Below are 26,046 nucleotides of genomic sequence, written 5' to 3'. Positions count from 1 at the left end.
AACCGATGAGCACTCATTTAGAGCAACATCAAAATGTTCAGAACAAAATTAATCAAGGCACTAAGAGATGTGAAGAGAAGAAATTTTTTCAATTGCCTATGTGCCAGTGCTAGGAGCCTGGGTAATAAACAAGAGGAATTGGAATTACTCATTTATAAGTGTAAATGTGACCTAGCTGGTATAATTGAAACTTGGTAGAAAGTGTCACAGGTTGGGAATGTTAAAATCACTGGTTATAACTTATTTAGGAAGTACTGAATGGGCAAAAGGGGAGGGGGAGTGTCAAATACCATTCCTTGTTTCTGAGTTACTGACAACTTCGATACAAATAATCTTGAATGCTGATGGATCAGTATCCTCAGAGATAAACACAGCATCAGGGGCTAGCTGATGTGTGCTACAGACAACTGAATCTCACACAGGCACAAGATAACCAGCTCCTTGAGCACATCCCTGTAATGTGTAGGGGAAAAGCAGTGTTATCACGGGGGATTTCAGTCTGAGTGACATAGTCTGGAGGTGTCATGTTGATAGCACAGTACTAAATTGTCCTTGGAATTTGTGACATTCTGTACCTTGGGGGAGCATATGGTAACCCCCATAGCCCTCATTTTCATGTAACCGTGATTTGCATATGAAGCATGCCTTGTAAGGTATCAGGGGAAAGGTTACGATCTGCTGAAAGCCATTTCTCTATCCATAGATGTGTATCATTAATGCATATAAAGTTATGGGAATTGTGTTGTATGGTTGTCACTGAAACATGCTGTAAGTTGGGAAATCAGCCAGATGTTAGCTCCCCAGAGGCAACAGCAAGGAAAATAACCAACACCCGGGCGGGGTGTCAAACAACCATCCACAGCCATTGTCCAGCAAGGGAGCTACAATGCAATGACTCACCTGCATGAGGCCACACCAGGGGAATTGCTCAACCTTGCTTGGAGAGACTCACCAATGCCCCCCAGACATGCCTGGACGTGTGCTCCCCAAGCACATGGACTGAGGGTCTAAAACAGAGAGAGTGGACACACACTGGGCCCTTCTCCTGCCCCCACCTTTGCTGCAAGCAATTAAGACACTGAGAAGAAGACAAGGCTCCAACAGCGGAGATTGGCCCGAGTTTAAGGAACAAACCTGTATATTAAGGACTGCAGTAACCAGTGGGGTGAGAAAAACTGCTTAATCTAGATGTTACCCAGTCTAATAGGGCTGAGAGTTCAGACTGCGCTAAATATTTCATTTTAATTTGGTAACCACTCTGACTGTTTGCCTATCACTTAATATCTATCTTTGTAGTGTGACAAGGCCAGGCCAGAGGGCTACAGGAGAGTGATAGAAGGCAGATATATTAGCCCCAGGTTAAGTAGGTCCCCATTTCCCTGGGTAAGGTAACAGGGAAGGTTCCAGAACAATCAGGAGCTTTGTGGAAGCAATTAAGGCAGACAGGCTGATTAGAACACCTGCAGCCAATCAAGAAGCTGCTAGAATCAATTAAGGCAGGCTAATCAGGGCACCTGGGTTTAAAAAGGAGCTCACTTCAGTTTGTGGTGTGTGTGCGAGGAGCTGGGATCAAGGAGCTGAGAGTGTGCTGTTGGAGGACTAAGGAGTACAAGCGTTATCAGACACCAGGAGGAAGGTCCTGTGGTGAGGATAAAGAAGGTGTTTGGAGGAGGCCATGGGGAAGCAGCCCAGGGAGTTGTAGCTGTCATGCAGCTGTTACAGGAGAAGCTCTAGATAGCTGCAATCCACGGGGCCCTAGGCTGGAACCCGGAGTAGAGGGCGGGCCCAGGTTCTGCCCAAATCTCCCAACTCCTGATCAGACACAGGAGGAGTTGACCCAGACTGTGGGTTCCACCAGAGAGGAAGATCACTGAGGTGAGCAAATCTGCCAATAAGTGCAGGACCCACCAAGGTAGAGGAGGAACTTTGTCACAGTAGATAATAAATTTATTTGTTTTTTCTACCTGAAGCAGTGCATTTGGTTTAAAGTGTGTCAGAGACTCCCCTTGGAATAACCAGCCTGGTGCATATCATTTTCTTTGTTAAATTGATGAACTCCATATAAACTTGTGGCATCTAGCAGGCATAACTGGATACTGATATTGGCTAGTGTCATTTGGTTGCACAATCCAAGGAGCAGCTTACATGCTGTCACGGAGTCCCCGGGCGATGCTCTGGAACTGCTCCCCACAAAGCCAGTCAGGACTTTGGGGAGCCTCCTCTCCCTTGGAGCAGACTATCTTCAGGGCAAGAAGCTCACATGTCTTCACCTCCTGGGTCTCTCCTTGGAGCTTTCAGCATCCTCTGCCCCTCCGTGCGCTTCCCACAGCGAGCCTGCCCCAGCAGGGTCCTGGGGAAGCCACAGGGTCCTGCACCCCCACTTTGCAGTCAGATGTGACTCTCAGCCAGCCAGTAAAACAGAGGTTTAGTCAATGACAGGAACATGATCTAAAACAGAGTTTGTAGGTACAGTGAATGGGACCCCTCAGCCGGGTCCATTCTGGGGGGCAGTGAGCCAGACCCCCATGTCTGCACTTCACTCCTTGTCCCCAGCCAGACCCAGACTGAAAACCCCTCCACCCCTCCTCCTCTGCTCAGTTCCTTTCCCAGGCCAGGAGGTCTCCTGACCTCTTTGTCTCCAACACCTTCAGTTGGCACCTTTGCAGAGGAGGGGCCCAGGCCATCAGTTGCTAGGAGACAGAGTGTCAGGCATTTATGTACACTGGTCCTTTGCTCTGCAGCAATCACACACCCTTATTCCACCACCTAGATACTTAAGAACTGCATAGGTGACACTGAGGCACCAACATAGTATTCAGAGAAAACATTAAGAACATTCCCAGTTCGTCACACATGCCAGAGGCTGTGCATGAACAGCCCAGGAGTGGGGTTCTCACTGCAGAGCAGGGTAAGGCTGGCTCCCAGAGTCAAGGATTGGAGTGACCTAGCAGATCACTGGTCCAGATAACACCAGAGGGGAATGTCTCAGAATTTCTAAACATTATAGATAACAATTTCCTATCTCAAAAAGCGTTACAGCCAACATCGAGTAAATCAGACTTCATCTTGACAGAGAAAGAGGAACTAATCACAGAACTAAAAATTAGAGGTTGCTTGGGTGCAATTGATCATGACTTGATTACAATTGTGTGCAAACAGAATAAAGTCCAAATCCATTATTATAAAAAACAAAACTGGGTGTTTTAAAAGGGCCAGGGTCACAAAGCTGAAAACAATTATGAGCCAAATCAGCTGGAAGAATGAATGATAATTGGGAATTGTTAAAAAATATTTTCTTGGATGTCCAAATGCCACAACTGAGAGAGAAGGCCACATTACTTAAAAAGCCAGATTGCCTTAGAGGGGAGGTGAAGGCAGCTATACAAATAATTTAACATATATAAAACAAATGGGGGAAAGGGGAAGTTGATAGTAATTACTATCAATTGGAAGGGATTGTAGAAAATTGATGAATATTAGGAACAAAAGGGTAGAATTATCGGTAATAATGCAGAAAAGGCAGAAGTGTTCAATAAATATTTCTGTTCTGTATTTGGGAAGAGGCTAGATGATTTAATCATATGAGATGATTGTGATGGGTTGGATCACAGAAACACCCTTGGGGCTGCCAAATGATGTGCCAAGACTACTTCGGCCCCTGCTTTCCTGCCCTGGTAGCTTGGGACTTCAGTGCCCTGCCTGGTTTGAGCCAGACCCACTAGCCTGCTGCAAACCCAGATCCAGGGTCTGAACCATGTACCCTACAGCTGTAGGCTTGACTGAAAGCAGCTTTACAGACGTGTTCCTGTCTTTAACACTCAGATGCCCAACTCCCAGTGGGGTCCAAACCCCAAATAAATCCATTTTACCCTGTATAAAGCTTATACAGGGTAAACTCATAAATTGTTCGCCCTCTATAACACTGATAGAAAGATATGCACAGCTGTTTGCCCTCCCAGGTATTAATACATATTCTGGGTTAATTCATAAGTAAAAAGTGATTTTATTAAATACAGAAAGCAGGATTTAAGTGGTTCCAAGTAGTAACAGACAGAACAGAGTGAATTACCAAGAAAAATAAAATAAAACAGACAAATCTATGTCTAATCAAACTGAATACAGATAAAAACCTCACCCAGTAAGCTTCCTTTTACAGACTAGTCTCCTTCTAGTCTGGGTCCAGCAATCACTCACACCCCCTGTAGTTACTGTCCTTTGTTCCAGTTCCTGTTAGGTATCCTTGCGGGTGGAGAGGCGCTCTCTTTAGTCAGCTCAAGACAAAATAGAGGGGTCTCCCACTGGCTTAAATAGACTTTCTCTTGAGGGTGGAGACCGCCTCCTTTCTCCTATGCGAAGTCCAGCTTCAAGATGGAGTTTTGGAGTCACATGTCCATGCATGACTCAGTTTTTACCAGCCAAGCCACATTCCTGGGAAGTCTCAGATGTGGATTGGCATCTTCAAGTTCATTGTTTGGCTTAAGTGGTTTTTGATTGGGCACTTAATTTGCACTTTTCTCAAGAAGCTGACCAAATGCTCTACTAGGCTAGTTAAACTCAGAGAGTTAGAAGGGACCTCAGGAGGTCATCTAGTCCAAGCCCCTGCTCAAAGCAGGACCAATCCCCTGACAGATTTTTACCCCAGATCCCTAAGTGGCCCCCTCAAGGATTGAGCTCACAACCCTGGGTTTAGCAGGTCAATGCTCAAACCACTGAGCTATCCCTGCCCCCTATAATCAAGGGGGGAGGGATGTACTGGCTATAATAAAGCCAGTACATGGACAATATTCATAACTTCAAATACAAAAATGAGACATGCATACAAATAGGATGAATACATTCAGTAGATCATAACCTTTATATAGATATGCTACATGACATATGTAGCCTAAAACATATTCCAGTACAATCATATACTATCATAAGCATATTCCATAAAGCCTTATGGGGGGCACCATCACAATGATGATAGAACACTTTCCATTCTGGCAGTAACCCACGAGGTTTTTAGGGACATAGGACTGGGACACTGATCCAGTCCCCTGTGGTCACAGGTAACCCTATCAAATAATCCTATTCATACACTTATCAAGATACATCTTAAAACTAGTTAGGTTTCTTTCCCCCACTACTCATAGTGGGAGGCTGTTCCAGACCCTCACCCCTCTGATGGTTAGAACCTTCTTCTCATTTCCAGCCTAAATGTATTCTTGGCCAGTTTATCCCCATTTGTTCTCGTGCCAATATTGTCCTGTAACTTAAATAGCCCTTCTCTCACTGGTGTTTACCCACCTGTTATATTTACAGAGAGCAATCAGATCCCCTCAGTCTTTCCTCCCCAAGCCAAGTTCTTTTAGTCTCCTCTCAAAAATAGTTCCTCCACTCCTCAGCTCATCCTACTAGTCCTTCTCTACACCTGTTCTGGTTTCAATTAATCTTTCTTGAACATGAGTGAACAGGATTGTACACAGTATTCCAAATGAGGTCTTACTAGTGTCTTGCATGAACACTTCCCAAGGGTGGTGGTAGATTCTCCATCACTGGCCATTTTTTAAAATCATGACTGGATTTTTTTTTCTTAAGATCTGTTCTAGAAATTATTGTGGGGCAGGTCTCTAGCCTGTCACACACAAGTGGTCAGTCTAGATGATCACAATGGTCCCTTCTGGTCTTAAACTCTATGATCTCTACTGGAAATTCCTTGCTGGCTATATCCTAGGTTCTCATTTGCCTTTTTCATGACTACATCACATTGATGGCACACAGTCATCTGTAGTGCAATCAACTAATACAGCCATGGTGGGTGATGTGTTTGATATATTCAATTGTTGTATGCAGTGTAGTTGTCAACCATGTCAGTCCCACCTTGTCTCTCTAATATTCTGGGATCGACACAGCTACAACTACACTGCATAATACAGCCACGTCATTACTCTTCCTTTGTCATTTCCTACAGATGAGCCCCCAATTTATAGCAGAGATTCTTGTTATAAGTGCATTACTTGCATTCTGTACTATTACTTTTAATGCAATTTCTATTACCATGTTAAACGGGAGCATCTATATTTGTAAATCAGCAGGCCCAAATAACTTGCATCTGAAAGTTTTAAAAGAGCTGGCTGAGGAACTCTCTGGACCGGGGTAGGCAACCTATGGCACATGTGCCGAGCTGATTTTCAGTGGCACTCACACTGCCCAGGTCCTGGCCACCAGTCCGGGGGCTCTGCATTTTAATTTAATTTTAAATGAAGCGTCTTAAACATTTTAAAAACCTTATTTACTTTACATACAATAGTTTAGTTATATATTATAGACTTATAGAAAGAGACCTTCCAAAAACGTTACAGTGCCAGTAATCTGGCATGTGAAACCCTAAATTAGAGTGAATAAATGAAGACTCGGCACACCACTTCTGAAAGGTTGCCAACCCCTGCTTTGGACCATTAAAATGGATTTTCAATAAATCTTGGAACACCAGGTAAGTTTCAGAGGACTGGAAGAAAGCTAATTCTGTGCCAATATGTAAAAAGGATAAACGGGTTGACCTGAATAATTATAGAGCTGACAGCCTGACATCAATCCTGGGCAAATAAAGGAACAGTTGATAATTGACTCGATTACTAAAGAATTAATGAAGGGTAATATAATTAATGACAATAAACACAGATTAATAGAAAATAGATCTTGTCAAATGAACTTTATATTTTTTATGAGATTACCGGTTTCATTGATAAAGATAATAGTGTTGATGTAATATACTTAAACTTCAGTAAGGAATTGGTTTTGATAACTGCATGACATTTTTAATAAGAAACTAAAACAATATAAATTCAACATTACACATATTAAACGGTTTAAACACTGGCTCACTGAGATGTTTCCAAATGTAATTAAACATGGGGAATCACCATCGAGTGGGTGCGTTTCTAGTGGGGTCCCACTGGGATTTGTTCTAGCCTAACACTATTTAAACATTTTTATCAATGACCTAAAAGAAAATTTTAAAATCATCACTGATAAAGTCTGCAGTTAATGCAAAGATTAGGGGAGTGATAAATAATGAAGAGAACAGGTCACTGATACAAAGCAATCTGGATCACTTGGTAAGATGGGTACAAGCAAGCAGCATGTGTTTCAGTATGGCCAAATGTAAGGTCATGCATCTGGGAACAAAGAATGCAAACCACGCTTGCAGGATGGGGTGCACTGTATCTTGAGAAACAGTGACTCAAAGATGGACTTGGGGATCCTGATGGATAATAAGCTAGACATGAGATCCCAGCATGATGCTGTGGCCAAAGGGGCTAATGCGACCCTTGGCTGTATAAACAGGGAAGTCTCAAGTCAGAATAGAGAGGTTATATTACCTTTGTATTTGGTACTTGTGCGAATGCTAGTGGTATGTTTTGGTGTCCACAATTCAAGAAGGACAGTGAAAAATTGGAGAGGATTCAGCCAAGAATCACAATAATGATAAAACTATTAGAAGGCAAGTCTTACAGTGGAAGTCTCAAGGAGCTCCATCTCTGTAGCTTAAGAAAGAGAACGTTAAAGGGTGACTTGATGACAGTCTCTAAGTCACTATGAGGGGAACACAAATTTGTTAATAGAGGGTCTCTTCAGTCTAGCAGACAAAGGTATAATAAGATTGAATGTCTGGAAGTGGAAGCTAAACTGGAAATAAGGCACAAATTTTCAGCAGTGAGGGTTTTCAGTCATTAGAACAGCTTACCCAGGGTTGTGGTGGATTCTGCATCGCTGGGAATCTTTAAATCAGGACTGGACATTTCTCTGTTCTAGTTCAAACAGGAATTAATTCAGTGCAGATCTCTGGCCTGTCTTATGCAGGCAGTCAGATTAGATGATCACAAATGGTCCCTTCTGGCCTTATACTCTATGAAAGTATGTAGCTAGCTACCTCCTCCAGTGTTCTGCTCCTTCCTTGTAGATCTTGTATGACAGGGCAGTTATTTCCAGGGCTTCATGTCTGCTCATTAACAATGAGAGAACAGTAGGCATTTACTGATAAAAGATCCTGTTTAAACTGTGTTTCTTGCTCTGAAGAACATACCTGGAAAGTAGGTTGTACATGGAAGCCTCCATTTCCCCAGTCTACATCAAATGTTCCAGCTCTACTCCCTAGTATTGTTGTTTATTTCCACTGTGGCCCTTCCCGATACAGATTTCCTCACAAAGAAATGCTGTTGTTTTTCCCTAAGTCTTACTTGCGTATCCATTAGCTTCTCTACACAGCACCCCAGTGGTACTATATTGCTATGCAAATAGAAGAAAGCTCTAATTTACAATATAGCTAAAAATAAAGAAGCATTATTAAGATTAATTATTAAAATCTTCCAGGGCTGTTGATACAATTTAAATGTTCTTACGTGCCAACACTGTGACCTGTCAGCAATCTGATTGGCTGCAGTTCCTTTAAAGTTGACAGTCACCCTTCATTTCCCAGGCCATTCTGCACAAGCTGGGCTTTGAGGAATATCACAAGCATTCTGAGGTGTCACTGTGTCAGTGTTGGGAGGTCACAGTACAGTGTAACAAAGCTGTGACACCCCAACTACGACGTTTTCTCTGGAAGGCAAAACTCTAGTTTGAGCTCACGCCCTCGAGGACAGCTCATAAACCCCATTGCCTTCTTTTGCTTCACTGCTCACCGGAGGGAAAATGAAACTTCAAGAGGCCTATTCATTTCTAAATGATTCTTTCATTTAAACATGACACTGTTGGAAATGCTTGTCCCATTCCATGTCTGCTGTATCTCTTGCAAAGCTTACACTGCTCCATGTGCTCGCAAGTGTGTGCGGTCGTCAGTGTTTGCATTTGAATATGCCTCTTGTGCAATGTTTTGAACTTCGTGACACAAATTTTAATGTCACTGAATTTATATAATATGCAAATTAGCCCATCATATGGAGTCATAATTGCTGAGCATAATTTGCATACCAAGTGAGTGCAGGCTTCAGATATGAAGTTTGAGTCTTAGTGGCTCCGAGGGGTTGTCACTGTATGAACCGCTTCCATTGGCGGCAGCTGCTCTGACAGGCTACCCAGCTACTAGCTGAGGTCCTGTTGTAGGACAGGTATGCTCAGGAAATCATGCTATGGCAGTTGTGCTTATTTGGCATGTCAGGTCCTATTTTATATTAATGGCCAGACTGTGCCTGCCTCTCTTCTACCTCCACCTCCTCAGCATGGAGCAAAGAATTGTTATTCTTGGCTCATCATAACTGTGAGGAAAATCAGATCCCATCTGTTTCTTTCAAAAGGAGGGAACAGAATGAGAGATTCGGCAGCAAACTCCTCTTGCTAAACACCCCCATCCTGCCCATCACCATCTCTAGCCTTGCTGTGCCTCATGCTTGGGTCAGTGGTATGAACAAAGTGCCTTTCCTCCTGGCACCATCAGTCATCTGGCTGGTCCCCAGGAGGCCATCCGAAGCCACCTTGATAGCTACCTACCGTGAGCATTAGCACTTCTGTGCACCTCAGTATTAAAACAACCATTGCTGGACTACCATGCAGGTTAGAATGCTCCTACAGCACCAAGCACAATGGGGCTCTGGTCTTTATTGGGATTTTGAGCACAGCCAAAGTATAAATAGCTCTAATAAGTAATTAGCTGAGATTTCTTTAGCTCTGTGGCAAAACAGGCAGTTCTTCAGTAATCTCCTGTTTACTCCTATGTTACATTGTTCACCTAAAACTCAGACAAGAAAGAACCATACCAGTTTCCATACCAGTTTTGTTTAGCCTCCAGAGGACAGTTGTGCAGCTCACTTAGCTGTTTGCTTCTTTTTCTTTTTTGTACTTAAAGTGAATATTTAATTAATGTTTGGAAAAAGAACTTGCGACTGCTTCCTGCTAAGTCAGTAGCAGCCACACCTCAGGCCCATGAATTCCCTTCGATTAAAAACCTGGGCCTTCAGCCTTGACATGAGTTCTGGACTCCAGACACCTGAGTTCCTTGGATCTGCCTGTGCGACTCAGGCAAATCACTTAATTTCTTTGTGCCTCAATTCGGGGTAATGAATCTCCCTTTCATCCTGTCTTTTCTCTCTCCTCTCTTTGAGGAGGGAATTTTCAAAGGCAGACCTGGGAATTGATGCCTAGTTCCCATTTGAGAAACCACTTTCCCACCTCCCCCTCAACTGTTCAGCTCTCTCGGGTAGGGCCTGTCTCCTGTGTATGTTCAGCACCTAGAAAAGCGTGGCTGTGTGCTTTGTTGGGCTCCAGGCACTACCATAATAGAAGTGATTACAGCTGGGTAAAGAATTGAATTTCATTTTTGCAAAACATTTCTAACAAGTCTGAAAATTAATTTTTTTTAAAAACAATGTTTTCAGTGAAAAATTAAAAATGAAACTTTTTTCAAGACATTTTTCTTCCCTACTCCCCCACTTTCTTCCTGGAAAAGGGGGAGGGAAGCAAGTGAGAGAAAATTGGAGGGGGAACCTTAAAAAAAACCCCACCCAAACAAATAAAAAAACCCTAAACTAAAATTTGTAAAAGGTTCAAAAATTTTCATTGGAAAAAATACAAATTTTACTAAAGTGATTTTTTTTTCTGTAAAAATGTCATTTTGGTCAAAGAGCCATTTTTTGTCCCTCCTCTCATCCCCCCCAACCCAACAAAAAAACTGCCATTGTAATAATCATTGCAGAGATGGATGCCTCCCAATGGAGAGCACACCGCTTTCTCCAGCATTTGTTCACCTTCAAATACAAGGAAAGAAATCCGTGAAGCTCAGAGACTGTCGAGTTAGGGTAGAATTTTCAAAAGTATCTAAATAACATCAGAGCCTAAGTGCTATTTTCAGAAGTGACATTAGTCCCTTGTGAGCCTAGATCTCATTAAATGTCACTGGGACGTAGTCTCCAAAGTCACTTTGGAAAGGGCGACTTAGGCTCTGAGATCTTTTAGGTGCTTTTGAACTGTTACTTTTAGCTAATACATCATCCCCCTTCCCATCACCAGCACATCCTCCCTTTTAGCCACTTGTGCTGTGACACAGCCTTGGTGGTGGTAGCCGTGTGTAACAGCATGTTTTATTATTGCTTATTGAGCTTTTAATGGAAATACTGCTCAAGCAGCAGTTCAGCATAAGCAAGAAGACCCGAGGGACTGACTGTTCTTTGGAAGCTGTGGAATGCCGTGTTATAAACATTTAGAATTTACAATGTTCTGTAACTATTACCTTTTCCCTTTACGTCTGCAGTCAGTGTAGCAACAAACAGCAGTGACTTTCAGATCTCATTGCTGAATAAACTGTCCCAAGACCTCTGCTGGAATGATGGGGAAGAGAGTGGGAGAGTGCAAGTTTCTAATCCCTCCTCACTCTGAGCCTCCCTTAGTGGCCTGGGGCAGGTCTGGTAGCCTACTGGTGCTTGGTTTCCCCGAGACAGCTTTGAAAATATCGGTCCAAGTATTATTATTTAATCATAAATTGGTATTTTCTCTTCCTAGTACGTGGATGAAAGGGAATGGTGTCCCTGTCGCCTCGGGTACTGGTTAGCAGGTGTTTTCCTGTGTCTCAACAGGAGAGCCTTGATAGTCTCTCTCTCTGCTCTGAAGAATGGGCATAGTTGTAATAAGGCAAAACTCACATTTGAGTGACTGCCCTGCTCTCAGGAACCATGAGTAGGAGAGGGAGAATTGAAAGGTGAGCCAGGCAGGAGTCTCTAAGTTCCTTGGTACAAAGTCTGGCGGCATCGTCTTGTTATCTGCAAATAGGCAAGAGGAGAAATGCGTTTGAAATGACAAACCGTACAATGATGTGATGGATTTGCCTCGAGCACTTTGGGGTAGACATGAGGGGAAATTTTTTTTTTCCAGATGATGTGAGGAAGGCTCCTGGCTGAAATGGCTGTTCTAACAGCTCCTCTGCCTGGAATTTTATTAACACTGTTTTTCATTTTTATTACTTTGATGCCATAAAATGTTATGAAAAAGGTTCGCCTAGCTCTGTTAACCTCCAGGGAGGAATCTTTGGGGTTTGCACTCTCCTGCGACTGAGGCCAGATCAGCTGTGAAGCACCCTACTGGGTATAGCTGGAAAACCCTAAACACCTCTGTGCTTTCTGCTTTGCTTTTTCTTGTGCAATATATTGTTCTTTTTGCAAAGAAAGCAGCAGGATAAATAGTTACATTAAAGCTGACTTGCAGAGGAGAATAGCAGTGGGATTGTGTCCTTTCCTTCTCTCTAGGATTAACAAAGAAGGGTTGAAAGGTTCTTTTCAACCTTTAAATATAAATAATGTTAAATATTGTGTTCCCTGTTTTTTCTGGAGGTCTCCATGGGGAACTTGAGAATTAGAGCTTTCTCAGCCGTTAACTGGAGGGGCTGAATCATTAAAGAAAAGATCTTTTCTCCCAACTCTTCATTAGACATTTTGAGTTAAAAATGTTCAACAAATACAAACAAAAAACCTCCAGAGTTTTAAACAATCTGATTAAAAATCTCTTCACTTTGTGATATTATGTCATGATCCTATTAATTCTCTGTAGAAATTATCTGTAAAGCCTTCCAGGTAAACAAGATCTGAATGTCTATTAATCTGATTAATAACCCCTCTCCCCCAAAAGTTGTATCACATATATCATAAAGATGCAAAAATGGTACAAACCCATATCTTTCCTTTTGAAGCTACCTTTATTGTAACAGTAGGATCTATTTTAAACTCACAAGACAAAGGAAAGTGAGTTTTTAAATTCCATTTCAAAATATATTCAGACTTTGGCAGAATTTGCATGCTGTACGTTACAATGGCTCAATAGGGCAGACATTGAATTTCAGACGTCTAATGCAGTGCTATGTGGTTTGCAATGATCTTTTTATTGTTTTTCCCTGCTTAACAAAAGTTAAATATACAAATTTGAAATTAACATGCTATTGTCTTGGCAAACAATGAGGCATGTTCTTAATCATCACTTTGGCCTGTATGGCACCTTGCTATGACAAAAAATCCTTTGCTTCACTATCATTGATGTCTGGATGGCTCTGGGAATATTGTTGGCTAGTGAACTGCTGGAGGGACAGTATGGGGAGCACAAACCATTGGGCTGAATTCTCCCCTGCATCCGCCCTCCAGTCGGCACAGGGGATGGGGTCTGTCAAGGCAGCCAGTTACATCCAATGCTGCATCCTCCCAGCCCAATGTCAGTTATGGCACCACAGGAGCAGCTCTAACATATGCCACTGGTTGCCCCGAATGATCTTATGTGAGTGGAGGGTTAGCAGTGGAGCGCTGCTCTGCCTTGCCCACTCCCTCCCCTGTGCATTGGGTGGGGCATCTGGCACTGAAGACGGCTGTGCTGGGCTGTACCCTGTGCCTGGGGAATTCTCTGCTGGGAAGCAGTAGCCATAAAAATCTCTGCACTGTCCCTTTAAAGTGTTTTTATCATCATGAAAATGACTAGCTGTAATTATAATGATCTTGTAATGTTGTGTGTAATTTCCTGTTGCTATGTATTCCTTGCAACCAACAGTAAAACACGCATGAAAGAGAGTCACTTAAAAGGACAGCGTCAATTTGAAAACAAAATCCTGACTGAAAAGCCTGGGCCTCCTAAATTTACAAGTTATCCTGAAGATTATAACTCAAAGGTTGGCCAAAAAGAAATGTGTTCTCTCTTTTCAGTGTGTGAACATTGTCCATTTGACAACACAGTGGTTAAAGGAAGCTTCACACTCCCCTGGGATAGGAAGGTAGGGAGACCCCAATCCTGTCTCACTTCCTAACATGAGTCCTCCTGTTGGCATTAGTGGGGTTTCTCATGGGATAATGCAATGCACATGCAAGATCCGATCTGTGGCCTCCTTGTTGAAAAGACCCCTCCAGAAAAACAGCAGCTGAACAGAAACCCCTTTGTGAAAAAGTAAGAGGGTTTTTTAAAAACTTCCTACACACTGTTCTTAGGAGCCTCTGCCAGGAACTGGATTTTAAAAAATTAGTTCTAAAAGAAGTCGCACTAACAGCGTCCCTTTAATCTCTCTGTGCTTGTGTTTACGTATGTGAACTGGGTAGTCAGACTGATCTCCCAGCAATAGGGCATGGCACTCACCGCCTGCGTGAAAGCACTGCACAAGGAAGGGGGAGTTTTACTCCTCTGGGACATCCCTGAATCCCACAGGAGCCTGTGCTTGAGTCAGAGATGTGAGCTGCTGATGGACCGTCTAGCGGCACCTCAGCATCATGATGAGTTTTCTAATTATGGCTAGAGATTGCCAGCAGAGCACGCGGCCTCGGGGCGGCTGCAGCCATTGAAATGCCTCAGTTAATGCGGTGAGTGTCTATTAAACAGAGTTTTATTTAATCAAAATATGCCTTGATCTCATCAAAACCAAGAGGAGCCATGGCTGGGTGAGCGGTTTGTTCCTTCAGTCACACTTGGACATGAAGAAACTGCAGTGTCCTGTCCATCTGCTTCATCCTGACATCTTCCTGCCTCCTTGGGAGGACCTGTGGCTGTGTCAGGGTCACAGCCTATGGCAGCACTTCCCTGGAGACAGCAGCATGAGTGCTGATAGGTCGGTCAAACACTTTGCTCCATGTCAGCACAGCTGGTTAAACTGCCCCCTTTCCTGGGTCCCTGGGAGATCGTTCCCTTTCACAGGGGGTTCGCTGGAGAGCTGTGCGAATGCAGGTGTGTTGTCTCTTGCTCTGTGCACAGCATACTTAATGTGAAGGACTCGCACATGCACGGTGGAGTCCTAATGCTCATGTTTACTAACAATATGCAACACACGTGCTCTAGGTACAGGGCTTCTGGAACACAGTGGACAGTGAGGGTAATGAGAAGGCTCACAAACAATTTAAAACGATACCACTCAATTCCTATACACTACAAGATTTATAAACTATCTGCTTCAGGGGGAATCAAATCAAATCTGACTGGAGCACTCGGCCACATCACACCTCCTCTTTCCCCTCCCTTCCTGGATCTAGTGTCATGGGTGGCGGGTGAAGCGCCCTGTCGGGAGGCTTGCTTCCCAGCTCTACCCCGTCTGCCTGAGGCCCTATCCCTCCTGTGGCCAGAGGATTCCCAGCCGGGCCGGCCCAGCCCAGCTGGGCCGGCCCAGCCCAGCCATGCCGGCTAGCCACCATCCAGGACTGCTGACCCGACTCCCTGGCTGTCCCAGCCCGTGGCTGCCAGACTGAGTTCCAGGCCCCCAGCTGGAGCTGAGTCTCCATCAGCTTCAGGGGAGAGGGGGAACGAGGGTGGGGCCATGGCCTGGGTTAGGGAAAGTTTAGCCTTCCCTGGCCTTCGGTACCCATCGCCCATGTCTAGTGTCCTAGTTAGATCTAGCATGTCTAGTCTGGGCAGTCCCAAGTCCCATTATTTCTAAGCAGGGATCTCCCTCCCCATGACAGGCCTTTATGGGTTGCTCTTTATTTCATAGAGCAGGTTTTTAAAAATCACTTTTTGCTAAGACTGCAGTGAAAAGCCCAAGCCCTTGTGCCTGTGAGCAGGGGGCGGCCAGCGCTTCAGCGGGGCGCTCACCCCGCGGCCCTGACCGCTGCACCGCCTGCTGGGAGGGCTCCGTGCCGCTCCAGTCAGTGGGGAGGGAAGGACCCAGGCTGCCCTGCCGAGTTTGCTGCAGGGTGCTCCCCTCCTCCGCCCTGCTGCCCCCTACAGGGCGGCGGGAGCAGTGAACAACAACAAAAAGCAGCCGTGCCACCCTAGGTTTGGGCGGAATGCTGCCCCCTAGAATCTACCGCCCCAAGCATGAGCTTGCTCAGCTGGTGCCTGGAGCCGGCCCTGGTCTTACCCTACTTTGCTGTGAGAACCCCCACTCCTGGGCTTTTCATGCACAGCCTCTAGCATGTCAGCTGCTCCTTGGATTGTGCAACTGAATGACACTAGCCAATATCTCTGGCCCCAGACACAACCCAGGAACCTCCATCTTGCAGGGTCCAGTTATGCCCGCTGGACGCTGCAAGCTTATATGAGTTTGTCAATTTAACAAAGATATTGATATGTACCAGGCTTGTTATCCCAAGGGGAGTCTCTGACACACTTCAGACCAAACGCACAGCTTCAGGTAGAATAAACTCACAATTTTATTTACACAAAGAGAGATTTTAAGTGATTATAAGTCAAAGCACAACAAGTCGGATTTGATCAAATGAAATAAAAGCAAAACACATTCTAAGCTGATCTGAACACTTCCAGTGCCCTTACAAACTTAGATGCTTCTCACCACAGACCGGCTGGCTGCTCTTCAGCCAGGCTCTCCCCTTTGATCAGTGCATCAGTCACTTGGTGGTGGTGTCTGTAGATGGAGGTGGAAGAGAGAGGAAGAGCTTTTTATCATGTTCTTTCTTCCCTCTTGTCTTTGCCTCCCCCCCGCCCCCTTCAGAGTCAGGTGAGCATCACCTCATCATAATCCCAAACTGACAAAAGGAAGGGGGGTGACTCATTCAAGAATCCAACGGATCCTTTGTTGCTGCCTAGGCCAGTGTCCTTTGTTCCTGTGAGGCTGGGCTGGGTTTGTCCCATACATGCCCTGATGAGGTGTGAACTGCCCCTCTGCTCTGGGAGAGTTTTGCCTGGGCTTGTTTTAAGCCATGAGGACACATTTTCAGCCTCATAACTATATACATGAAATTACAACCTATAACATTACTATATTATTATAAGGATGAACATTGGGGCGTAGGGTGTTCCCCCGAGGTACAGAGCGTCACACCTCCCCTCTTAGTTTACTGCAAGAGGGTTAGTCACTGACTAGCTTGAAGGCAGTTTGTGTTATAGTTCTCTTGGCATCCAGCACCAGCCATCATAGGCATGTCTACACTATGATATTAGGTCAATTTTATAGAAGTCGATCTTTAGTAACCGATTTTATACAATCGATTGTGCATGTCCCCACTAAGCCACAGTAGGTCGGCGGGGTGCGTCCTCAATACCATGGCTAGCATCAACTCACGGAGTGGTGCACTGTGGGTAGCTATCCCACAGTCCCCACTGCCCATTGGAATTCTGGGTTAAGCTCTCAGTGCCTGATGGGGCAAAAACATTGTCGCGGGTGGTTTTGGGTACGGCATCAGTCGCCTCCCTCCCTCCTTGCAAGCAATGGCAGACAATCATTTTGCGCCTTTTTTCCTGGGTTATCCATGCAGATGCCATAGCACGGCAAGCATGGAGCCCGCTCAGCTGCACACTACTTTTGTGAGCATTGTAAACACCTTGCGCATTATCCTGCAGTATGTGCAGAGCCTAGCTAGGAGCTGCCAGCGTGAGGAAGATTGTGAGGAGGACGTGGGGACAGACGTTCCTGAAAGCATGGGATGTGGCAATTGGGACATCATGGCGGCATTGGGGCATGTTAATACAATGGAACGCCGATTCTGGGCCTGGTAAACAAGCACAGATTGGTGGGACTACATAGTGTTGCGGGTATGGGATGATTCCTTTGTGAAACTCTCGCATGTGTAAGGCCACTTTCCTGGAACTTTGTGAGTTGCTTTCCCCAGCCCTGAAGCGCAGGAATACCAAGATGAGACCTGCCCGGACAGTTGCGAAGCGAGTGGCAATAGCCCTGTGGAAACTTGCAACACCTGACTGCTACCGGTCAGTTGGGAATCAATTTGGAGTGGGTAAATCTACCGGGGGGCTGCTGTGATCCAAGTAGCCAGGGCAATCCATTACCCTTCTGCTAAGAAGGTTAGCGACTCTGGGAAATGTGCAGGTCATAGTGGATGGCTTTGCTGCAATGGGATTCCCTAACTGTGGTGGGGCGATAGATGGAACACATATCCCTATCTTGGCACCGGAGCACCTTGCCAAAGAATACATAAACCACAAGGGGTACTTCTCAATGGTGCTGCAAGCACTGGTGGATCACAAGGGTGATTTCACCAACATCAACATGGGATGGTTGGGAAAGGTGCATGACACTCGCATCTTTTGGAACTCTGGGCTGTTCAGAAAGCTGCAAGAAGGAACTTTCTTCCCAGACCAGAAAATTACTGTTGGGGATGTTGAAATGCATCCGACGAAGTGGGTATTCACCCACGAAAGCTCATGCTCTAATACGTCTGTTAGTCTATAAGGTGCCACAGGACTCTTTGCTGCTTTTATAGATCCAGACTAACACGGCTACCGCTCTGAAACAAAATGCCAATAGTTATCCTTGGGGACCCAGCCTGCCCCTTGCTCCCATGGCTCATGAAGCCAGGCACAGGCAGTCTGGACTGCAGTAAGGAGCAGTTCAACTATAGGCTGTGTTACCAGATCTGCCCGTTACTTTGGGGTATGCTCATTTATTAGGGTTACTCTTCTGGGGAGAGGGGGTGTTTTGTAATTATATCAATGTACCGCTTGTGTCACGTGTTTTCATATAGAGCTCTACTTCTCCCTTATGCAAGTCCCCTCCCAATGGAGCTACCCTGCAGGACCTAGGTTTCCCAGAGCTGGGTTTCTCCAGCCCCAGAACCGGATGAGCACACCCACACCCACACATACATTAACAGAGCAAGTCTGAGTGGACTGGGTCAATCAGCACTTTCAAGCTGACCCCTTATATGTCTCTGGACTCACTGGGCTGGATGAAGCAGCACTTTCAAGCTGCCACCCTTATGTGCCCTTGGGCTCCATGGACTGGGTCAAGCAGCACTTTCAAGCTGTTACCCTTATGCGTCCCAGATTCAGCACGTCCCTATCCTCACTCTCACAACACAATTGTACTGGCAGTAACCTACTTGATGAGCAAACCCCACAGTATTCTGGGTGCTGCAGGGATCTTTAGCTTAGGTAAAAGAAGCGTTGCTGCAGAGTGAATGGGGGAAGCTAAAAACACAAAACAGTAAAGTTCAGCAAGAGAGAGAGAAGCAACCAGCTTAACCATACAAGTTATTTATTGAATAATAGTGATCACTACACAAGGAGCCTAAACCAACATAACCTACTTTATTAAAGGTTAATACCTAAGGTAGAAAGGAAAACAGAGAGAAAGAGAAAGAAAGAGGGGGATCTCACCCACCCCATGAAGCTTGAACTGGTCAGAGTTCCCAGGTGATGGTGGTAGCTCAGGATCCGGTGCTTTTCCTCAGGATCCCCAAGCCCATCTCGATGTAGACATGACAACAGGAGACGATCCCGCTCCAAGTCTAAGCCACCCAAGAGAGAGCAGAAGAGACGGAGTCCATCGCCCAGACCTACCAAAGTGCATGTTGGGAGACCCACCAGAAATGTGACCGAGGATAATCAGCTGACCAGGAGCTCCCACTGCAATGCTGTGGCCAAAAGAGCTAATGCTCCCGAAGGCCAATACCATCGAATTGCACAGCGCTGCGTCTACGCTACCCCAAATTAAACCCAGGAACGTTGATTTTAGCACTACTCCCCTCATCGGGGAGGAGTACAGTGGTCAATCTTAAGGCCCCTTTAGGTCGGTGGAACAGGGTTGGTTGTGTAGACACATTCATTATAAAATCAACCTAACGCGGCTAAATTTGACCTAACCTCGTAGTGTAGACCAGGCCTCAGTTTCCCCATTCCCACACAGCAAACCAGGTTTGTTATGGTTTCTCTGCTGTGATCAGCTTTTAAAAATCTGTTTACAGGTATTAACTGAGAACTAGTGTTACCATAAGGTTTAACATCAGTAACAAAATTCTTATCCCAAAATGTAACATTAATACCAATTTTTTTTATCACAGATGGGTGTTTACAAGTATCTTTATGATACCACGCCCTCTGTTCAGAGAGTGTAGTTTGAGGTTAGTTTGTTCATCACCCACGGTGTCCTTTGAGACTCTCCCATGTAATCAGTCACTGGCTTGTCTTTCCCTCCAGTGTTCCCCTCTGTGTGGGATTTAATCATGTTTCTGGGATTTTGGTATCTCAGGGTCTGGCAAAGTAAGGGTCCAGGGGTCCGAACCCCAGGACTGTATATATATATATATATATACACACAGAAAATCCAGCTCCCTTTTTGGGATTACCAGGTGTTTCCCCCTCCCAGCACCGAGTCCTTCCTTGCCCGTTTCCTAGAGGACTATGATCTGTGCTCCGTGGGTTAGGTGTGTTTACCCTTTGATCAGATGCACCTTTTCCCAGCAGCTTTCCCATAACTGCTCCCTGTCTCTCACCAGCTGGGGGAAAACACCCCCTTCTCTGTCAGTTGGGTTATTTGTATTCTGGCAAACTATCACCTGGCAATTTCCTGGTCCCAACTCCTCTGTTATCACAGGCCTTGGAGCTGCATCTTGATTTAAAGAGACACACTTACTTTCCATAAACTTTTCAGCCATAAGGACACATTTTCAGCCTCATAACCATATACATGAAATTACAACCTATAACATCACTATAATAACAATGCTCAGTGCATCATGAGCCTTCCGAAGACACCCGACATGACAAACTCTGCATTAGATACCACACAATCATATTATAAGGATCAACGTGGGGGTGTAGAGTGTTTTTCTGAGGTACAGAGAGTCACAACAGTGCCTGGAACAGATTGGTGCCTCTAAGCCAGTGGTTCTCAAACTGTGGGTCGGGACCCCAAAGCTGGTCGCAACCCTCTTTTAATGGGGTTGCCAAGACTGGCTTAGAGTTGCTGAGGTCTGGGGCCAAAGCTGAAGCCCCACCAGCCAGAGCCGAAGCTGCAGCCCCAGGGCTTCTCCTGGGTGGCAGGGCTCGGATTACAGGCTGTGCATTTGGGGCTGAAGCCCTTGGGCTTTGGCTTTGCCCCCCCCCCCTGCCCCTTTGGAGCAGCAGGGCTCAGGCGGGCTCAAGCTTTGGTCCCCATTCCTGGGGTCATGTCGTAATTTTTGTTGTCAGAAGGAGGTTGCAGTGCAATGAAGTTTGAGAACCCTGCTCTAGGCATTACTGCCACACAAATAACAGTCATAGAAATGCAGGGCTGGAGGGGACCTTGCGAGGTTATCTAGCCCAGCTCCCTCCGCTGAGGCAGGACCAAGTCGATTCACAGATCCCAAGGCCAGAAGGGACCACTGTGAAAATCTAGTCTGACTCGTGTATCACACCGTCTGGACAGACTGGAAGAGAAGAGTGAGGGATTTGATAGCAGCCTTCAATTACCTGAAGGGGGGGGTTCCAAAGAGGATGGAGCTCGGCTGTTCTCAGTGGTAGCAGATGACAGAACAAGGAGCAATGGTCTCAAGTTACAGAGGGGGAGGTTTAGGTTGGATATTAGGAAACACTATTTCACTAGGAGGGTGGTGAAGCACTGGAATGGGTTCCCTAGGGAGGTGGTGGAATCTCCATCCTTAGAGGTCTTTAAAGCCCGGCTTGATAAAGCCCTGGCTGGGATGATTTAGGTGGGGTTGGTCCTGCTTTGAGCAGGGGGTTGAACTAGATGACTTCCTGAGGTCTCTTCCAACCCTAATCTTCTGTGATTCTATGGCACCTGCCCCAACATGATTACTATAGCAGAGCTTTAGAAAAACATCCAATCTTGAGTTAAAAATTGCCAGTGATGGAGAATCTACCACGACACTTGGTAAATTGTTCCAAGGGTTAATTACACTCACTGTTAAAAGTACACGCCTTAGTTCCAGTGTGAATTTGTCTAGCTTCAACTTCCAGCCATTGGATCATGTTAGACCTTTTTCTGATTAAAGATTAAAGAAGAGCCCGTTATTAAATATTTGTTCCCCATGTGAATACTTATAGACTGTGATCAGGTCATTTCTTAACCTTCTCTTTCCTAAACGAAGTAGCTTGAGCTCCTTGACTTGGTCACTGTAAAGCAGGGTTTCTAATCCTTCAGTCATTCTCATGGGTCTTGTCTGGACCCTCTCCCCTGGGCCACTGGCAGGTGGCAGGGGGCAAAAGGAGCAGCTGCCCCGGGGCCACGATTTAAAAAGGCCCAGAGCTCTGGCTGCTGCTGCTGCTACTGGCCCCGCCCCTTCCGCCTGAGGCCCCAGCCCAGTCGGCCCCCATGCTGGTCACTGCTTAATGTTACATTTACCCATGGCTGGCAGCATGAGACCTCCAGCATGTCACTCAGATTGAAGTCCTGCCTGATCACGCAGCTATTTTTCCTACATGTTATACATAGGTGTGTAAGGAAATAGTCATTCTGTTCCTATGTGTGATTTGGTGGTCTGTAGCAGACACCAACTAATACCCTGCATTGTGCTTTATCTGTTAGGACGTTGCTCCATACGCATTCCAGATCATTTTCTTCCGAGTTATCAGTGACTCAAAAACGGGTAATGCCATTTTTGACAGAGTGCCACTCGCCCTCCCCTTTTGCCCACTCGATCCAGCCGTTGATTTTAACATTCCAGTTGTGTGAATCATCTCATCAGGTTTCAGTACTACCAAGTAGAACAAACTTATGCTCATAAACGAGCAATTCCAGCTCCTCGTGTTTGTTACCCAGGCTCCTAGCACTGGTGTGTAGGCAAATCAAGAATTCCTTCTCTTCACGTCCTTTGGTTCCTTGATTAATTTTGTTCTCAACATCTCGATTTTGTGCTGAGTGCTTATATTGTCCCTCTTTTTACTCTCCCCTTTCGCTGTTAGTTTAGCGTGGTCCCGACTCCTCTGACCAGTAAACCTAGACCATCCCTGACAGGTGTTTAGCCACCTCCAATGGTGGGGATTCCGCATTCTCCCTTCAAAGCCTATTCCATCATTTAAATACCCGTGTAGTTCGAAAGCTTTCCTAATATCTAACCTACATATCCCTTGCTGCAGAGTAAGCCCATTACTTCTTGTCCAACTTTCAGTGGCCATGGAGAACAACTGATCACCGTCCTTTATAACAGCCTTTAATATATTTGCAGGTTGTTGTCAGAGCCCCCGTCCATCTCCTTTTCTCAGGTATAAACATGCCCAGTTTTTTAACCTTTCCTCACAGGTCAGGTTTTTTAAACCTCTTATCATTTTTGTTGCTCGGCCCCAGAACTGCACACACTACGCCGGCTGAAGCCTCACCAGTGCCAAATAGAGTCCTATAATGTAATAACAATTGTGGTTGTGCCTAGAGACATTCTAATTATTCAAATATAATAATAATTATTAAGTGAGTGGGGCTGATCCTCCCAGCCTGGTTTCTGTGTTCTCCCCAGTTAGACAGAAAGGATAGTCTTGTGCGTAATAACCTAAAGGAGTTGGGAGCCCTGAATTCTATTCACTTCCCTTGTCTTTGAGCAAGTCACTGGTGTGCTCAGCGCCTCAATTTGTTCATCTGTAAAAGGAGGTGACTATTCCCAGCCTCACAGAAGTGCTGAGGTTTAATCACGTCTATGGAGCACTGTGAGAGTCTTGGATGGAAGGCTCTAGAGGAATACAGAGAATTATTATTGGTGCCTTAATGCTCAGCAAAGCCTGCTCTCCTAGGTGGAGTGTGCATGACTGAGGTGAGTTGCATTGTCCGTATCCTTGGAACTGATGCAGCTGGTTCCTGGAGGGACGCTGAGTGATATGTGCTCGTTAAATGGAGGTAATTTGGAGAAGCTGGGTTGCTCATGGAAGGGAAATGACTTGCCTTCCCCTATGAGTATTTTTGTTTGCAACTGTAAGTCTTTTGTTCCTTCCAGTGCTGAAAAAGGAGAGTTGTGTTAAGCTGTCATTCTGCTGACAGAAACATTCATGAGAAGTGGGCCTGTGAATGCGTTGAGATGTGGTGCCGTTTCAGTGCCTCTATTTCTGCTGTAGGCAGTGAGTTCTGGGGAGCAGGTGGGTGTGCAGTCTGGTAATTAGCAGAGCGATGCCTTTGAAGGCTGCAGGCTTTAGGGGCAGAAGAGGCTGACTGCTGCAGAGAGGCCTTAGGGCTTTGACTGAGAAGGATGAACCATTTTATAGTGGCTTGTGGAGAATTGGCCAAGTCAGGCCAGATCCTGCAAGGTGCTGAGCATGGTGATGTGGGCACTTGGCTGTGTTTGTGTAGCTGAAGCCTGGGGCAGTGCCACTGCTGTCACACACCTGGCCTGGAGCACTGGACAGCATCTGTCTCCTGCTGTGTTCCCGGCTAACCTGCTGCAGTTCTGATCTCAAGGGACTGCACGGTTCCCTTCTCCCTGCTGGTTGACAAGGAGGTGGGGAGATGCCTGCCTGCTGATCGGGCCCCTGCTGAAGTGACAAAAGCCAAGTGATTGAGTTCTGTGAGAGTCTAGTGCTGATAGGGTGACCAGACAGCAAGTGTGAAAAATCGGGATGGGGGTAGGGGGTAATAGGAGCCTATATAAGAAAAAGACCCAAAAATCGTGACTGTCCCTATAAAATCGGGACATCTGGTCACGCTGCAACTAACCGTAGCACATCTGACAGGAAGGCTCAGCCCACTCTGTGGCTGGGTGGAAGCCTTGGCACAGGCATGCGGGAAGCCCAGGGTCAGTTCTGGTCCCATGGGTCTTGCTTTCAGGCTGGCAGAGGCTCCTCAGCGAAGGGAGCTCCTGGCCTGCTCTGCAGTGTGACCCCTCTGATCTCCTTCCCTAAGCGAGGGGAGGAGTGCTGCAGGGGCTGGCTGCTCAAGCCCAGTGGGAGGCAGGTGGAGATTGAGTCCTGTCCAGTGACCAGGGGGGCGGGCCGGGGGCAGATTCACTAAGTGTCTCCAATGCATCCATCTTTCTTCTCTCCTTTCTCCCTCTAGAAACAAAGGAGGAGCTCGAAGAATTAATGTCTGACATCAAAAAGACAGCAAACAAAGTGCGCTCCAAGTTAAAGAGTGAGTATTAGTCTGCAACGACACAAGGGAACTGGCCCCTGGCTGCTGCTCGTCTGTCCCTCAGCTGCCTGAAGGGTCCCTGCTGGACTCAACGCCTGCTCTCAGGACTGCACCAGCACTGCTGCAGCTGTACGCAGGCCCCACACAGAGTGGGTGAGCCTGCAGACTTGGTTAGCTCTGCTGTTGCCCCTTGGGTCACTGCTCACTGGCTTTCAGGAGACATGGGAGATGGGCTTCTGGTGACTGTGTGTGAGGCTTGCATGTTACACTCTCTGGAGGTTTGTTCCATGTTCTCGCTCCGTGGTGCGTAGCTCTGACCTCCCTCAGCACTGCAGTCTGACAGCCCCAGCGGCTCCCAATTGTCTTCTACAAACCAGAGACCAGCCCATGATGTAGAGTATTTGAATTTTCCTCTCTGTGCATCTGTATGGTCAAGACTCAGAGGTAGGTATTGTCAGCATCTCTAGAGCTTGGTTTGGCTGCAGAGAGCCAGCTCTACTCTTGAACCATATGGCAAGGGCTCTTGGATCCTCTCCCACAGTTTGCCTGGCACAGTACGCAGAGTCACTGCAACCCCGGGCCCATGTCTCCTGAGCAGTGACTCCGGTTTATTGACACTAATTTCACTAAACTGTGGTCAGGGCCCTGTGTGCTCTGTGGTTCCACGGGTGCACGGTGTGCCACAGGATTCACACAATTGTGTCCAAAATCTCAGTTTTCACTTTTTACAAAATACGTGTCCAGCCTTTCAGTTATGACGATAACCTCAAAAATGGGACCTGGGCTGGGTCTGCAAAGAGCCCAAAACAATGGCCCTGAGAGGTGTGAACTCCTCCAGCCATCTCACTCTGGGCCCCAGGGACTCTGTGATCGTGTGTCTATGGAATATGGAATTTTCCCAGGGACCATAGAATTCAGTATTTTGCGGCAGAAGGAATATTTCCAGCTGTGAGCCATAGTGGTGTGAGTGTGGGAGGATGGGCATGAAAAGCATTTCATGGATGTACAATTAATTAACTTGGTTGTAGAATTTCGGGGTGCTTGCCACAGTTTGGTCCCATTGTGCTGTGGTGTACACGGGGCCCTGCCCGGGTTTGGCCCTATTCCTCTGTGCATTGGCAAACTGGACTAATGTAGGAAGGGCCAGAGAAATTAGAGCAGAAAAAGCCATAGTAGGTTGCCCAGTGCATCCCCAGCAAATGCAAGCTGGGCCCCTCCAGTATTTTCACTAGTGTCTTCTCCAGTCTAATAGGAAATATCCCAAGCATGGGTCTCCCTCCCCTCCTGGTGAGAGATGGCTCCACTGTCTGACAGCTTCGTGAGCTATTTAGCTGATACTTGTACGTGAGTCCTGGTTGTGCCCCACTGAATCACACTGAACA

The 26,046-nt window shown here is 46.1% G+C and overlaps 1 protein-coding gene across 2 annotated transcripts in view; it reads left to right on the top strand.

The window, feature by feature from the left end:
* Positions 1-26,046, top strand: part of STX1A (syntaxin 1A) — a 253,948-nt gene that overhangs the window by 149,306 nt on the left and 78,596 nt on the right. For both annotated transcript variants that reach the window (XR_005590229.1, XM_039508497.1), the window contains exon 4: positions 24,590-24,664. Coding sequence is in view for 1 of the 2 variants with exons in the window: in XM_039508497.1 (XP_039364431.1) it covers positions 24,590-24,664 (75 nt within the window). In the remaining variant the exon portion in view is untranslated. The remainder of the gene's footprint in view (positions 1-24,589; positions 24,665-26,046) is intronic.

This window comes from Mauremys reevesii, linkage group 20, assembly GCF_016161935.1.
Source record: "Mauremys reevesii isolate NIE-2019 linkage group 20, ASM1616193v1, whole genome shotgun sequence".
Lineage (NCBI taxonomy): Eukaryota > Metazoa > Chordata > Testudines > Geoemydidae > Mauremys > Mauremys reevesii.
Note: the sequence above shows the minus strand (reverse complement) of the source record. Positions and strands in the feature narration are given on the sequence as shown.